Source organism: Mangifera indica, chromosome 13 (genome assembly GCF_011075055.1).
Source record: "Mangifera indica cultivar Alphonso chromosome 13, CATAS_Mindica_2.1, whole genome shotgun sequence".
Classification (NCBI taxonomy): domain Eukaryota; kingdom Viridiplantae; phylum Streptophyta; class Magnoliopsida; order Sapindales; family Anacardiaceae; genus Mangifera; species Mangifera indica.
Window position 1 is genome coordinate 10,621,934 of NC_058149.1, and position 15,308 is coordinate 10,637,241.

At 31.7% G+C, this 15,308-nt stretch overlaps 2 protein-coding genes and 1 pseudogene across 2 annotated transcripts; 2 read left to right on the forward strand and 1 right to left on the reverse strand.

Moving 5' to 3' along the window:
• Positions 1-906, forward strand: LOC123194177 (pathogen-associated molecular patterns-induced protein A70-like). Its single transcript, XM_044607336.1, has one exon. The coding sequence runs from the start codon at positions 1-3 to the stop codon at positions 904-906; it is 906 nt and encodes a 301-aa protein (XP_044463271.1).
• Positions 907-8,816: 7,910 nt separating this feature from the next.
• On the reverse strand, positions 8,817-9,559 carry LOC123194178 (LOB domain-containing protein 4-like). The gene is made up of 2 exons (XM_044607337.1): positions 9,065-9,559; positions 8,817-8,969 (listed from the first exon to the last, which is right to left on the reverse strand). Exons 1-2 carry the CDS (start codon positions 9,557-9,559, stop codon positions 8,817-8,819), a joined length of 648 nt encoding a protein of 215 aa, XP_044463272.1.
• Positions 9,560-11,725: 2,166 nt separating this feature from the next.
• Positions 11,726-14,288, forward strand: LOC123194405 (annotated as a pseudogene).
• The last annotated feature ends 1,020 nt before the right edge of the window (positions 14,289-15,308 follow it).

Sequence of the window (15,308 nt, forward strand, 5' to 3'; positions counted from 1 at the left end):
ATGACAGATCCATCACTATTTACTTCCATAACCAGCTGGTTCACACCCACCACTCTCTTTCTCTTCATCAACCTCGTCATCGGAACCATTGTCGTCACTTCTCGTTTCACTTCTCACAAGAAACCGCAAATCAATCACGAATACCAACTCGGTTCCTACGACTCACCCCCACTCGCACGAGCTCCCTCTTTAATTGACCGAGTTAAGTCCATTAACTTCTCTCTTTACAAGTTCCCCAACCCAGAAGAACATCCATCCTTTGATCAACCCACGGCTGAGACTGAACATCTATACAACACAGGCCCGGTCGACCCGAACCCGCCGCAACTCGCACGAGCTCCGTCTCTGCTCGAACGGGTCAAGTCCAACCTCTTCTCGTACAAGTTTCCTAACCCAGAAGAACATCCACCCTTTGTTGAACCCACTGAACCTCTAAACGACGCGTTCCCCGCAGACCCAAACCCGATCCGGATCGAACGAGTTCCATCTCTCTTGGAACGAGTGAAGTCTATTAGGTTGCCTTCTGTTTACAGATCCCAAGAACCGTACCCGGAAGTAGAAACTGAGGTTATTCACAACTCTGAAACCGAGGTGGCATCGGATCCGGGACATAAGCCAAAGAGGAGTAAATCGGAGACGAAAAAGTCCAAGCAGAAGGTCCAGGAGAACATGAAGAAATCGGTGAGCGAGAAGTCGATAAAGGTGGAAACGGATAATGATGAAACGGAGACGGTGGAAGAAAGGAGGCCTCAAACAACTAGATTGGAGAGAACGGCCACAATTGGCGATGGTGATCAGAGCGTTGATGCGAAAGCCGATGACTTTATCAACAAATTCAGACGCCAACTGAAGTTGCAGAGACTTGATTCTCTCCTGCGTTACAAAGAAATGCTCAAGGGAAAGTAAAAAACAAAAAGAGCAGAAAGTAAAAATCACATTTTGTTTATCACTTTACTCCCTATTTGATGTAAAGGTATGTTTTATTGGTTTTGTATTGTCGTAGCAATGTGTTTCCCTTTTTAGCCTGTTTAGCACAAAGTTGAAGACAAATGGAGGGGTGTTTTGGTAAATGCGAGGTGGCAGGGTTTGTCATTTATCAATGGCGATTGAAGGTGGCCTGTGTGATGGACATTGAAGAAGTGGTGGGGAGAGATGTGACAGCGGTGAGGGGAAGAGAGGTAGTTCAGTACTGGTTAGACTAGTGTATTAAGAAACTGCACATTGATAATGTTTTTGAGTGGATGGCCGTTTTCTGTCATTTCGTTTGTGTATTTTATATGATGACAATTATCTTAGTTAGCATCTTACGCCATATAATATAAATTTTATGATTTAAATAAAAAATAATATATATTATAAACTATATTATACTTAATATATTTAAATAAACATGATATATGATTAATATATATTATTGATATAAATTAATATATTTTTTTAAAAATATATAAAAGGTATGTTAAATTTTTAATAATTTTTATGATAATTTTTAAAATAATAATTTATAATTATTTTATTTTTTAATAATTATATTATATAATATACTATTCGATACATGTATAAAATTAAATTTGTGATATATGTTATAATTCATAATTTGATTATCATGATAATCACAGATTAACATAAAAGGGGATTGCGTGGGGCATAAAATAAATGGATATTTGTATTTATTTCGGGGATCAATACAAAATATAAAAGATAAGTAACAATTTTATTTTAAATATTAAAAAAGTATTACAATAATTTTAATTTTAATATTTTAATATTTTAAAATAAACATATTTTTATTTTTAATTAACAAAATAAATAATATAAAATATTTTTATAGTATTTTATTTATTTAAATAATATTTTATAATAATTATATCTATAAATTCTTTATTAAATTAGTATTTAAATTTTTTATTATTTTTAAACAAATATAATAATTATTTATTTTTATTAAATATAATAATAATTTTATTTTTATGATAATTTATTATTTAAAAATAATAATAATAACATACATAAAATTTTAATTTGTTTTTAATAATAAGAGCCTAATGAGATAATAAAAAAAGGAATATATTTATAATTTTAATATATTTGAATAATATTTTGGTTTTTATTTAATTATCAAAAGGGCAAAAAAAAAAAAAGGTAGAAGATTTTAATGTTAGAGTCTGATTTTTAGAGTAAGATTCAATAAATAAATAAGGTCAAATGAATTATGTCCCACCCAATGTTTGGTGTAAATCTAATTTTTTATTTTTTAATTATCAAAAATTTAAATATTTATTAATCTATTAAGTTTCATTGGTATTGTCACTGATAAAATCATTATTAAAAAATTTTATTTAAATTTATATTTTAGTATTATTTTAAAATTTTAAAATATTTATTTTTGTCCCCTAATTTCATATTTTTCAGGTTTAAAAACTAACTTTTCCCTTCTCAAGTCTAGGGTTTTAAACTCTCATTTTTTTTTTTCATTATAGGTACCCCCAACTTTCTAAAAATTTTAGTTTCACCTTTGCTCTCTTCCTCAGTTTCCAAATTTGATCTTTGATGACCATCTGTTGTTTTCAGTCATCGACTCTCTCCTTCCTAGCCACTCTTCCTTCCCATTTCACTTTTTTTGTTAGAGATGAAGACTCATTTGATGAGTCTTTGTTAGACAAAGACTCTTTATCTTTTATCGGGAGATAAAGACAGGCAAAATGGGAAAAGTGAGCGATTGGCAAGGTGGGAGGGAGAGATCGATGGCCGATGGTGACGAATCACCATTGAAGAGAAGGAGAAAGGAAGATAAGGGTGCAAACTGAAATTTTTTAAAATTTGAGGGGATGACAAATGGGAAAAAAGATGAGGATTTAAAATCTTAGACTTGGAGGTGGGTGAAGTCAGTTTTTATACCTAAAAAATATGAGGTTATATTTATAAAAATTTCAGTTTCACCCCTTCTCTCTCCCTCAATTTTCAGATCTGATCTTTGACGACTATTTGTCGTTTTCGATTATTGGCTCTTTCCTTCTTAGCCACTTTATCTTTCCACTACGGTTGTCTTTATCAAAGACAAAAACTCATCTAACTAGTCGTTGTTAGACGAAGACTCTTCGTCTTCTTTGGGAGATGAAGACAGCCAAAGTGGGAAGAGAGAGTGACTGGCAAGGTGGGAGGGAGAGACTGATGACGAGTGGCGATGAATCATCATTAGAGAGAAGGAGAAAGGAAGACTAGGGTGTAAACTAATTTTTTTTTAAAATCTGAGGGGGCGGTTGAATGAAAAAAAAGACAAGTGTTTAAAACTAGACCGGGGAGGGGAGGAGAAGTCAGTTTTTAAACTTGAAAAATATGAGGTTATGAGATAAAAACAAACATTTTAAAACTTTAGGATAATACTAAAATATGAATTTAAATAAAAAATTTTAATGACTATTTTACCCCTGTTGTAACAGTAAAATTTAACAAATAGATGAATATTTAGATTTTTAATAGTTAACAGATGAGAAATGGGGTTTGCACCAAACCTTAGGTGGGAAACAGTCATTTGGCAAATAAATAAGAGGGAGTTCAAAAAATTTTGGCATCCTCATGCTTATGAAAACTGAAACGGAAAGGTTAAGCCGAAAGGAATACGCATCCAATGAAGGCCAAACAACTATCGCCAACCAAGGTTTGATAACTTTATTTGTTATCCTCCAAATTTGAAAAAGTTATTTTTTAACCCATATGTCAATAAAGATCATTAGTTTTGACCATTAAAAAATATTTATATTATTTTATCTAATATTATAATATGAATGTTATTAAATATTATTTTGTTCTCAAAATTTACAATATTATAATAATTCTCCTATTGGATTAAATTGTAAACAATATTTTGAAAATATAAATACATTTTTAAAACTCATTTAGGAAAATATTTTTCCTGTCATTTTCATAAACTATTATATTTATACAATATCTTAAAAAAATAATTATAACCTAATAATTTATAATATAATATTTATACTTTTAATTTATTATAATTCGTTCAATTTTATTAAGGTTGTAATTTTTAATTTTTAAACTATCAAGATATATATTAAAATTTCAAAAATCTCTAAAACATTTTGAAAAGTTATATTCACCTCCAATATTCAATTATGCGTAATTGACACACTCAATTATATTTGCACAAATAAATTTTAATTATTTTATTTTTAAGTAAAAATATAAAACCGACAATATTTCCCGATTTCTACTTGAATCGAGAGCCGCTGGAGTCAATTTCACATCAAGCCCACATGGTTAAGATCAGAGTCATCAGATTGCTGATGCAGTCTCTCTGGGCATTTGGTTGGTTAATTGGCTGCATTTGGATTCTGATGATCGGCTTATTCCCTACCAAACATGCTCTTGATGTGTTCACCGCAAGTCCGACAATGTCAATACAAACTTATTCGATTTAAAGACGAGCGTAGAATCTGCGGACTATAAGTGTCACTTGGCCTGGTGGAGCCTTCTGGGGTAGAACCTGTTAAAGCCCATTGGTCCACATGATGAGACAAGCCACTTAATGACTCTTCCAACTGGGTCAATCCGACAAAAACAAAAGGTTTAGGGCATAACTCGAAGCCCTTAAAACTGTGTCCCTGCGAGCCTTTAATAGATAGATCCGTGATTAAATTATAATGTTTAATAATTTATTAATTTTTAATGAGTATAATCAACTCTAGAGCATTATGTTACGTCACAACCTGAGACATGACCTGTTAAACTTGTGGGTTTGATACAAGCTGTTTTTTCCAAAGCTGGGCTAAACCGGGTGCCAAAATTTCCAGCTCATGTGAGACCTTTTTGGTAGGAACAAGACAAAAATCGTATTTTTTTAATCAATTGGGAGAAAGAAGCCGCCAATTATGTGGGCGGTGGATATTTTGTCCCAACGATAATAAGATTTCTTATTTAGAAACTTGAAGTAGATTAAATAGTTATTATAATGAGGATGGAATTAGATAAGGGAGTACATGTACTTTGAAAAAACGCCTGCTTGCTTTATGGTTGGGTTATAATAAGGCCAAAATATGCTTCTTTAGGGTGGCTTAGACTAATCCGGCCCATAGATTTGTCTAGTTCTGATTATAAGGTCAAAAGACTTTTTCTACCCAAGATATAGGAAAATCTCAATTTATGTTCTTCAATTTTTAAAAACTTAAATACTTACTCATCATCTAAGATCTGTTAAACTTTTCTGTTAGATTCAAGAGTAAAACCATTATTTCTTCAGTAATATTAAAAAAATTATAATTTTTTTTTCCTTTCCTAGATTTTGAAAACTAATAACTTTACTTCTGCCTAAACATTTTAAAATTTAAAAAGTGACTATTTTCCCCCCATGCTTAGTTTTTTTTTCTTTTCCCTCTCTGGGTACCACTTCATCATCGGTGACTTCCTCTTCTCACCCTTATCGTTGAAATCTTTCGACCGATAACGTTAAAAAGCCTGTGCAAAAAAGAGAAGAGACTCTTTGTCTGAGAAGAGATCAACGAAGAGACGACATCTCTTCATTGGATGACTTCCCAAGATGGCCATCCAAACAATCCTGACGGTGAGGGTGGGATGAAGAAGACACCGGTGATAGAGTGGTGGTCGAAAAAGAGAGAAAAAAAAACCTAAGTATGAGGGGAAAATAGTTACACTTGAAATATTTAAGCAGAGGTGAACTTGTGAGTTTTCAAAACCAGAGGGGGAAAATAAGATAAAATTATAATTTTTTAATATTATTGATAAAATAATGGTTTTACCCTTGACTTTAAGAGAAAAGTTTAACAAATTTTGGATGATGGGTAGATATTTGAGTTTTTGAAAATTGAAAAATATGAGTTTAAGATTTTACTATACCTTTAGTGGGAATAAGTCTTTTACCCTTATAATAATAACTAGACAAATCTAAGGGGTTGGATTAGTTTGACCTACTCTAAAGAAGTATAATCTACATTTTTATGGTCATGTCAGACTTTTAAATTGTATTAGGTGTGTCAAAGATTTTGGAGACTAACTCGTTGGTTAGTCACACATAATCTATTAAAAAAGAATTAAAAAATATGTTAAAAATTAAAAATATAAATAAATATATGATACGTGGGTTAATCTATTAAAAACCCATGCAAGCACTATCTAAGGGATCCATAACCATATCTCGGGGCTTATCATCTTATAGGTTGATACAATGTATAAGACTCACTCTTTGGGAAGCCTTAGCATGACATGGGTCGTGCCTAGGTCTTATCATGTCACCAATTAACACACCTACAAAGCACATCCTTTGACATAAGCATGGTGCACTGTGTCAAATTCAGTCTTTGTATCTAATGACAATGCTGGGGTGGTGTAGTCAGTAATCATGTTAGCCTCACTCACACACTAAGAGGCTGTCGGTTCAAACCCCTACTCAGATATAAGTGATTATTAAATCTTTGACCTTTGTCTAGGCTAGCGGGCTTAGTACATGGCTTTTCACTCCTAGAACCTCCTCCTTTGAACAACTTCAAAGAATAAAGAGATTAAAATTAGGGTTGATGCTAATGAATTATAGTGCAAGCCCGTGCATTCGAAGTTTGGGAAAAATTACTAATATAAATTAATATATATCTTTTATTTAATCAAACGACATAACAATTTAATTTAATTATTTAAATAATTAAGATTTAATGTACTTCTAATATTTTTTATTATTAATATTAACAAGTTATTAATTTATGTTATCAGTTAGACATAAAAACCTTTATTGGTTTTATTATGGCCAAGGACTATTTACCATGCAAGTCATAGTGTAAAGACAAATATATACTTATGAGATTTAAAAAATTCAAATGTCTATCTATAAACTAATTCTCGTTAAAATTTTTAGTTAGAGTGAAAGGTAAAATAAATATTTTAATAATAATATTTAAAAAAATATAATTCATTAAATTTTCTCCCATATATTTTAAAAACTAATAGCTTTATCCTGGTCTAAAGTTTTTTAATTTTAAAAAACCACATTTTCTCTCTCATTTTAGCCACCCCTAAACTTTTGAAAACTTCAGTTTAACCCCCTTCTTCAACTTTAGATTGTTCAAAAATTTGGCAACCTCTCCTTTTGTCGACTATTGCTTCTCTCTAGTGCTTAAGATACCCTTTGATGATGTTGCAGTGCGATTTCTCCTTCATTGCTCGATGTCTCAGAGATCTCTTCGTTTGATGAAGAGATCTTCTTTGTTGAGACGAAGAAATCTTTGCTTGTGTCCATTCGTCGACCAACCATTTCAATGGTAAGAGACAACCAATCGAACGGAGGAAAAAAGAGGAGTTGTCGGAGATGGAGGGGAGAAAAAAACCAATGGTTTGGGAAAAAAGACACTTTTCAAAACTGGAAATATTTGGACAATAGTGAAATATTAGTTTCTAAAATCTTAAGGAGAAAATGAGATAAAAAAATATTTTTTAATAATATAATTAAAATAATGATTTTACCCTTCATCCTAACTAAAATTTTAAGGGAAATTATCTTATAAGTGGGTGTTTTGATTTTTCAAACCTTACGGATGTATATTTATCTTTGCATTAAAACTTGAGTGAAAAATAGTCCTTTTGGCCTTTTATTATTATGTATTACTTTATAAATTTATAGAGTTTATTAATTTAATCCATTAACCTTTCTCATAATTATTAATTTATGAGATATTATATATCTTAATTCAATAAAATTATATATACTCACTTTAGATACACATAGTATTACTCATATTAATTTTACTACTCTATTATTGATTTTGGATACATATTACCTTAATTGGCAATATGTATAATTTAATTGTAGGAAGTAAATATTTTTGAATCAAATCTCTTATATCCTATTAAAATTACAAATTATACATTCAAAGCCGATTTATAAAAAATGGTAATTAATTATAAATTTGTTAGTATTATACAATACAACTTCTCTTAGTTAAACTTATTACTCAATGCCAAGTTACAAGAAAAGCGACTAAACATGTTACCTATCCTCCTATTGTTCGGGGATACAAGAAGAAACCGTAAATAATTCTACATGGCAACATATCTTTTTAATATTTACGAGATTTTTTTCTTATTTTTTCTTGTGTATGTAAGGAAAACAATTGTACCCAATCAAATGGAGATCATGTTGTCAATATAGTTGTCCTGTTTTTTCACAAATTTTATGGCAATCAATCTCTTGAGTTATATTTGAATTAATAATATTTAGATATGATATATAAAAGGATCCTAAGTATGTATCTAAGAACTAGCCACTTCATGTCACAAATCAAGTATTAACCATGCAACAATTAAGTTTTCGATCGAACCAGATTAAAAACTTACGCCATTGTTAATCTATCTCTGATACTTGAGTAATTCACTTTAATTTTGTAGTCTTTCTTGCGGAAAAATCAAAATTATGTACTTTTGTGGTTCATAAAAAACTTTATCGAAAAGCAACAATTCTAAACATATCAAACAAAGTTTTTGTTCATATGTCTTTTAGATAGCAAAGATTCCTGAACTCATAATTTCCACAGCTCCAAAAACAAATACAGCTGGTGCATGCATAATTAAAAAAGAAGTCTTATACATAATTAAATGAAGTTTCCTCATAGTTTATAATTTGATAACAATCTGTTTGTTCAATCCCCTTCTTTAAGATTCTTCATTCTCAGCTGCCTCTCGTGGTTGCTTTCCCTTTGTCTCTGCATACGTTTGAACACAATAACAACATGCATTAGTGCTATATTTTTATAGCTTAATAAAGATGGAGGAAATTAATTATTGGAAAATAATGAAATAGATTACTTAGGGTTTCCGGGTTCATCAAAACAAGTAAGAGCTTGCTCAATCTGATACGGGTACTCCACGGGCATGGGATCAATGCCTTGCATGTCAAAAGGTTTCACATCTTCACCTTCTTCTATAGTTGACTGGTAATTGTAGATACCAGCTTGCTAAATCGTACGAAAGCAAAAAAGAAAAGATTATAAATATGATAAAAGCAAGAAGAAAAAGAAAGTAATTTGAGATTGAATGCAAGTTTAATTACAAGATGAGTAGGTGGGGTTGAAGGCTGAAAGTTGAAAGCATCAAAATCGTTCTGAATCAGCGTTGGTGCTGCGAATGGTGATGATGACGATGGCGCTGAACCCTTTGTAAGGCCTTCAAAATGCTTTTGTTTCTCCCTTTCACGCAAGATATTTAGTTGTTGATGAACAGCATTAAGTTGACTCTGATATAAAGCAATCTGAGACTTAAGTCTACAGACGACACCAACGCAGCCATGCACGGGATCATTATACCTGATGTTACCCTCCATTAAAATGGACTCAGCAGCTGCATGTCGTTGATTTGGCTGAACCGAATTTATGATCTTTTGAATGTTGCTGATGCCGAAAAGTTTCTGGGCATGTTGAAATTCTCCATAGCGACTTGCTGGAAAATAAGGGGCCAATTCACAGCTCTCATCGCACTTCTTTCTCTGGTGTTTACAGGCGGCACAGGCGTTTGGGTTCACTGCTCCAATGTTAATCTCCCTGTTCATTATTGATTGATGACTTACAGTGGCATAAAAGAGGTGGTGTATGAGCGATATATAGATACAGTTTACTTAAACGGGGAGCACAATTAATGTTGATTCTTTATAAGAGATTTCTCGTATCTTAATTTTAATGAGAGTAGATTTTGTGCTGAAGTGGAAATACGGCAATACCAATTACCAAATACATTTCTAGAAATTACATTAAATTTCAATACTGTTTTGTAAAGAATCTTGTTACTGAATTTTGTATTGTTTTTAATAGTATTAGTTTTGGTTGATGGAATAAAACAGGAACGGGAGAAAGTGGGCGTATTCAAAGCTGATTCTCGAGAAGACAGTATCAGAGATATCATAAGGAAAAATCGGAAATTTCAGCCTGTGATAGTTAGGCATATATATACTTCAGCAAAGAAGAGTTTTTACTAATTTGTGTCAATGATAATGGTTTTTACATGATAGGGAAATATATTAAAGATGAAGGCATAGTAATGTAAACCTCGAACATTTACACTTATCACTCGTATATTTATTTTACTATTTGGAAAGCGGACATATATCATTTACCATCTTTAAAGTTTCAGAGTTTGCCACAAAGATAATGAGTTCGGGCTATTATAATTTCTTTTTTCGAACATAATAAAACTATATGTACGTATTTTGAATACATAAAATATATATAGATAATGTATCATTATATAAATATGTGATTTTAAATTAAAGATAAAGTTTCATCGAGTCACATGATAATACATCATTTGCATATCTATTTTATGTATTTAAAATATGTGTACGTGGTATTACTCTTTTTTAGATATTGATTAAAGTGGTTTATACAAAAGTAATTTACAATCCTATCCCTACACATATTTACCCAACTTAATTAAATACATTTGAGAAATATGGTTATACTTGTATAAAGCCCCTTAAATTTGGTTATTTTATTAATATTTCATATTATTATTAGATATTTAATGTCTAAAAGTCTCTTTTTTTGAATTTATATTTTATTGAGAGGTATGTGTTTGAAGAGAGGTGTTATAGATATAGAGTGGTTGTGCAAGAGGGTCTAAACTTTGTGATGACTAATGGTTGTGAAATGTCTAGAGACCTTGATGATGTTGTTAGGGCAAAGCTGTCTAGTCTTAGACCAGAATGGCGAAGACATTTATTCAAGTTCCAATGGTTTTATACAATTGTGCTTGCGCGTAAGGCATCATCAGTTGCACTTCAATATCCAAAGCAAGTTGGTTGATAGCATTAGAATTAGATCCTAGATGAGATGGTGTCAGTGTCAAAGTAATACTTGATGCGGAGTTTACACTTAAGAGTAGACCCATCAGTTTACTCACTTAGGATTCTCTTTGATTTTTTTCCCACAAGCCATACCAATAGTGTTTTGTGACAAGTATCGGTAGAAAAAGAAGGTGTTCTTGTTAGAACATTGAAAGACTTTTCAAGGGTCTCTTTTTAGCACTAAATTATAGGTTGTAAATTTAGTGCAATTGATTATGAATAGGAAGAAATTTTTCACATAGTTCACCTTATTATTTGAAAGCTTATGTCCATGGTTATATTATTGAATGGTTTGAGTAAATTTTGTTAAAATAACAATATGAATGTCAACACTATAGTGTAGAAAAGATGTCTATAAACCCTTGTATAATATTGAATTTATCGAAGAATAAATTAATGTTACATATGTAACTGAATAAAAAATATGATAGTATGAACCATGATCAGTGTCGTTATTATTAGACACTCTTGTGCACTTGGTATGAAATTGAATAATTGTATTTCAATTGTAATCATTGGTATCACAGAAAGTGGTTGTATGATAATAAGAAATTGCTACTACATATTCAAGATAATGTGAAAATATTGATAATTGTCAATTCATATATTTTTAGTTATATTTAGATAATAAGGTCCTGTACCGATACTTCCGGATGATATGCTTAATCACTGATTATATAATTTATCACTACCTGATAGCTAATCGTTTTTTGAGAATTGGATTTGTAAGTTTGATCAAAGAAAAAATTTAGCTATATAACAATGAGTGAGAAAAATATTTTCGAAAACGTTACGAGCAGGAAAATGTCAATGAAAGAAATCTTTGACGGAAAAATATGGTTTATCCTGTCTCAAATGTGGAAACCTAAGGGAAGTGAATGTTAACGAAATTAACTTCATTTTCCGTTGAAGTCGAAACGGAGCGTTTTACCTATTAAATATCTTCAAGTAACAGTACCATCATCAATAACGAAATCGTTACTCGAACGAATCGTTTTTTCCCATAAAACAGAACATAGCGGTAGCACATCGGAGATTCGAGCTTTTCTCAAGTTGATGGCGGAGAAACCCCAACCGGTTCGGGTTTTGTACTGTGCGGTATGCAGTTTACCCGCTGAGTACTGCGAATTCGGACCCGATTTCGAGAAATGTAAACCACGCACGGCTGATTCAAAACGCACCAGATCTTTACCCCGATCTCACCAAAGGTCCCAATCGATCTCCATTACTAATGCCCGCTCTTCCGTTATTAATTGGTTTTTCTATCAATGGCAGACTCAAGTTCAAAGGAAGTTGATAAAGCTACAGAGCAGTTACAATCCACTGGCATCTCCCCGGCTGCATCTTCAGGTCAGCTTATTTTTTTATGAAAAAAACTAAAATTTATAGTGTCTGTTAAGATTTTTACTTTTATTTATGCAACAATATTAAATTCTACAATTGAAAATGTGGAAATTATTGTTTTCTTATTGGCAATTATTTAAAAATATTTACCTCTCTACTGTATTGAATGAGTTGAATTCTTTAAAAATGTTTACCTCTCTATTGTATTAAATGAGTTGACTTCAAATGTGTATTTTACTTCATAATGTTTGTTTCTATTAATGGTGGTATATTTTTGGGTAATGGAGATTGAATTTTGGATGATGTTATGTGCTTCATGGTGTTATATATCATGGTTTAACTTCATGGTGTTAATGGTCACTTTAGCAGCTAAGCAAGAAGAATTCAAACGCCTTCGTGGTGGGAAGATAAAGAAAAAAGTAAGAGTTAAACTCTTTTGTTTATAACCAATTGGATGAATAACATCCTGTCTCATCTCTCATGTACTATTCAATGTCTCCTCTTAAATGAAGTATAATTGAATTGTGCCTTAAATTCTTTTCTAAGGAGAAGCAAGAAGTTATTATTGAAAAAGTTGTTCGTAACAAACGAAAAAGTATCACTTCTGTGAAAGGCCTGGAACTTTTTGGTGAGATGTATCCTGCTTTTTTTTTTTATGTTCCTTCAAATTGTGATTTATTATTTTCCATAATGATCACTAGCTAAGTTTATTGGATCATATTTCAGGTGTTAAACTTAGCGACGCTTCAAAGAAACTTGGGAAAAAGTTTGCTACAGGATCATCTGTTGTTAAGGTGCTTGTTTTGTTTGGGTTTAAGTAATCTACTATCCTATAAATGCTAATTATGTTTTATGTATTCTGAATTGATGGTTTTAGGGACCGACTGAGAAGGAGCAGATCGATGTTCAAGGAGATATATCATATGGCATTGTGGAATTTATCACAGAAACCTGGCCTGATGTAATAAACTCTTATCATTCTCTCTTCTCTTCAATTTTAATGTGTTGGTTTAGATGGTGTGCCTTTGCATATTTCGAACTTCTGCCAAGTGTAGATGTTGTAAACATAAGGAACTGACAGATGTGGTTATTAATATCTTTTCTTATGTATACATTGCCTAACATCTTAAGTGGATCAAACTTAATATTGCCATTGAAAGAAAAACTCACACAACTTGGCATTTTAGTAGAAGTACCAATTCATTTGAGTTCCTGTTATTGATTTAGGTGCAGTCTTCATGTAGCAATGTCAAAGACTTGTTTAGGATGAGAATCTTGAGGGTTTAAACTTTCTGTGTATATATTGTATTGTTTGCCTTCTTCCTGGAATAAGATATAGTTTATAGAAAAACTTACTAGCCATTTTTAAATTTCCATAACTGAATTCCGTCTTTCTAGAGAACTAAGTTTAGCTTGAATTTAAGTATTCGTTTTGGTAAATTTAGAAATAGGATCAATGGTGCCATGTTAGAAAAAATGTCATTCAGCATAACGTTATACATTTAGGAATCTTGAATTCATTGAAAAATGTGAGCCTTGTTCATAGGAATGTACCGTGCACATTGTTTGTTTGCATCTACACATGTGATTATCTAAAGATTGTAATGGTCTATGCTTTGTCTAAATGTTTAAGGGATGTCATCAAACTTTTAGGTTTGATCCTCTGTTTTTTTTCAAGCTTTAAATTTTCTTTTTCAAGTATTTGAAGATGTAATCTTGTTAAATAGTATATGGCTTTTTAACTTTGTCCTTTTCCCCGTTTTTTAGGTCCCGAAAACTGCAATCTTTTTTATCGAAGATGGAAAAAGGGTTCCAGCTGCTTGACTTTTGAGTAAAGACTTATAAACAATGAACTATGGTAACTTCTTTGCTGCTCATATAATTTTCATGAGAGTTGTTGAAGGTACTTGCAAAGTAAATGTTGCTTGACGGTACCTAATGGCTAGTGAGATTTTTTTCTCCACTCATAAGTCTCTTGTAAATAAAGTTTCCAAATCATTTGTTTTTTGTTTAAAAATTTGTATTTAAATTAATGTATGTGACTATTATGAATGTACAAAGTTTATGCAAATAATGTTTACTTTTGTTTTGTTTTGTTTTCACTAAAGGTTATAGATATGTTTTAAAAAGTTCTTGTGTTGGCTCTATAAGCAACTAATTTTCCAAGTATGTTATTTTGATTGTCTTAGTTCCTCTTTTTCGACCTAGCAATGTTATGTGATAGAACTCTAGGAATTGAAATGAAATTTGAGAAGATATGGAGTGAATATTGAGAAAAGCTATTTTAATGCATCTAGTCAATAATTGTACAATGGTAGAGTTCCACACACTGTGCCTGGATTGAATATTGGCATAGTTACCCTGCTTACAAGATTTCCCAAAAAGCCAGAGAATCCCTCCCCTTTACATAAGACTGTTTAAATAGATAACTTTGTAATCTAACAAATAACTCTCTTCATTTAGCCTTTAGCTTCTAATCTAATGGGTAAATCTTTGGTTACCCTTATTCCTTCTTGCCTCCTAATTTGAACAGGTGTCTTACTTTATCCTCAAAGTCTTCTTATCCTCCTCTTTTAAACCTTTTTAGAGCTTTGATTTTTCGTAGCCTTCTATGATAGGTTGCCACAATCAATGGTCTAACAATCTCCCCCAGCAATTGTCTTGTCCTTAAGACAAAAAGAAGAAAATTGCTATTGAAACTCAACATTGTCTTCCCACGTAGCCTGTTTTGGTGGCAACCCCTTCCATTGAATTAAAACCTGAGGAGTAGACTTGTCTTCAAATTTGTATCCTAATAATTTCATCTACCACTTATGTTGATCATGGGTAGATATTTGTTGATTGACCTTGCACTTTAGGCTTCTTTGGTTTGTTTGGATGGAAAATGGTTTGCCTAGTAGATATGGCCTCCAATGTTGTATTGCCAACACTAATACTAGTAATTCCTTCTCATATGTGGATTCACTCGCTACTTGCTTGTAGAGTGCCTTGTTGAAATGTGCTATTGGACGGTTCACTACATCAATGTGACTCTTACATTTTTCCAGAGGCATCACATTCAATCAAAAATGGCAACGATAAGTCCGAAATGGCTAAAAAATGGTTTAGTTGTGAC

Excerpts from the sequence above, each read along its gene's own strand:
- LOC123194177 (XM_044607336.1), top strand. The coding sequence starts at position 1 with ATGACAGATCCATCACTATTTACTTCCATAACCAGCTGGTTCACACCC.
- LOC123194178 (XM_044607337.1), bottom strand. The coding sequence starts at position 9,559 with ATGAACAGGGAGATTAACATTGGAGCAGTGAACCCAAACGCCTGTGCC. Across the intron at positions 8,970-9,064 it reads CAACCCCACCTACTCATCTT|CAAGCTGGTATCTACAATTA; the intron begins GTAATTAAACTT and ends CGTACGATTTAG.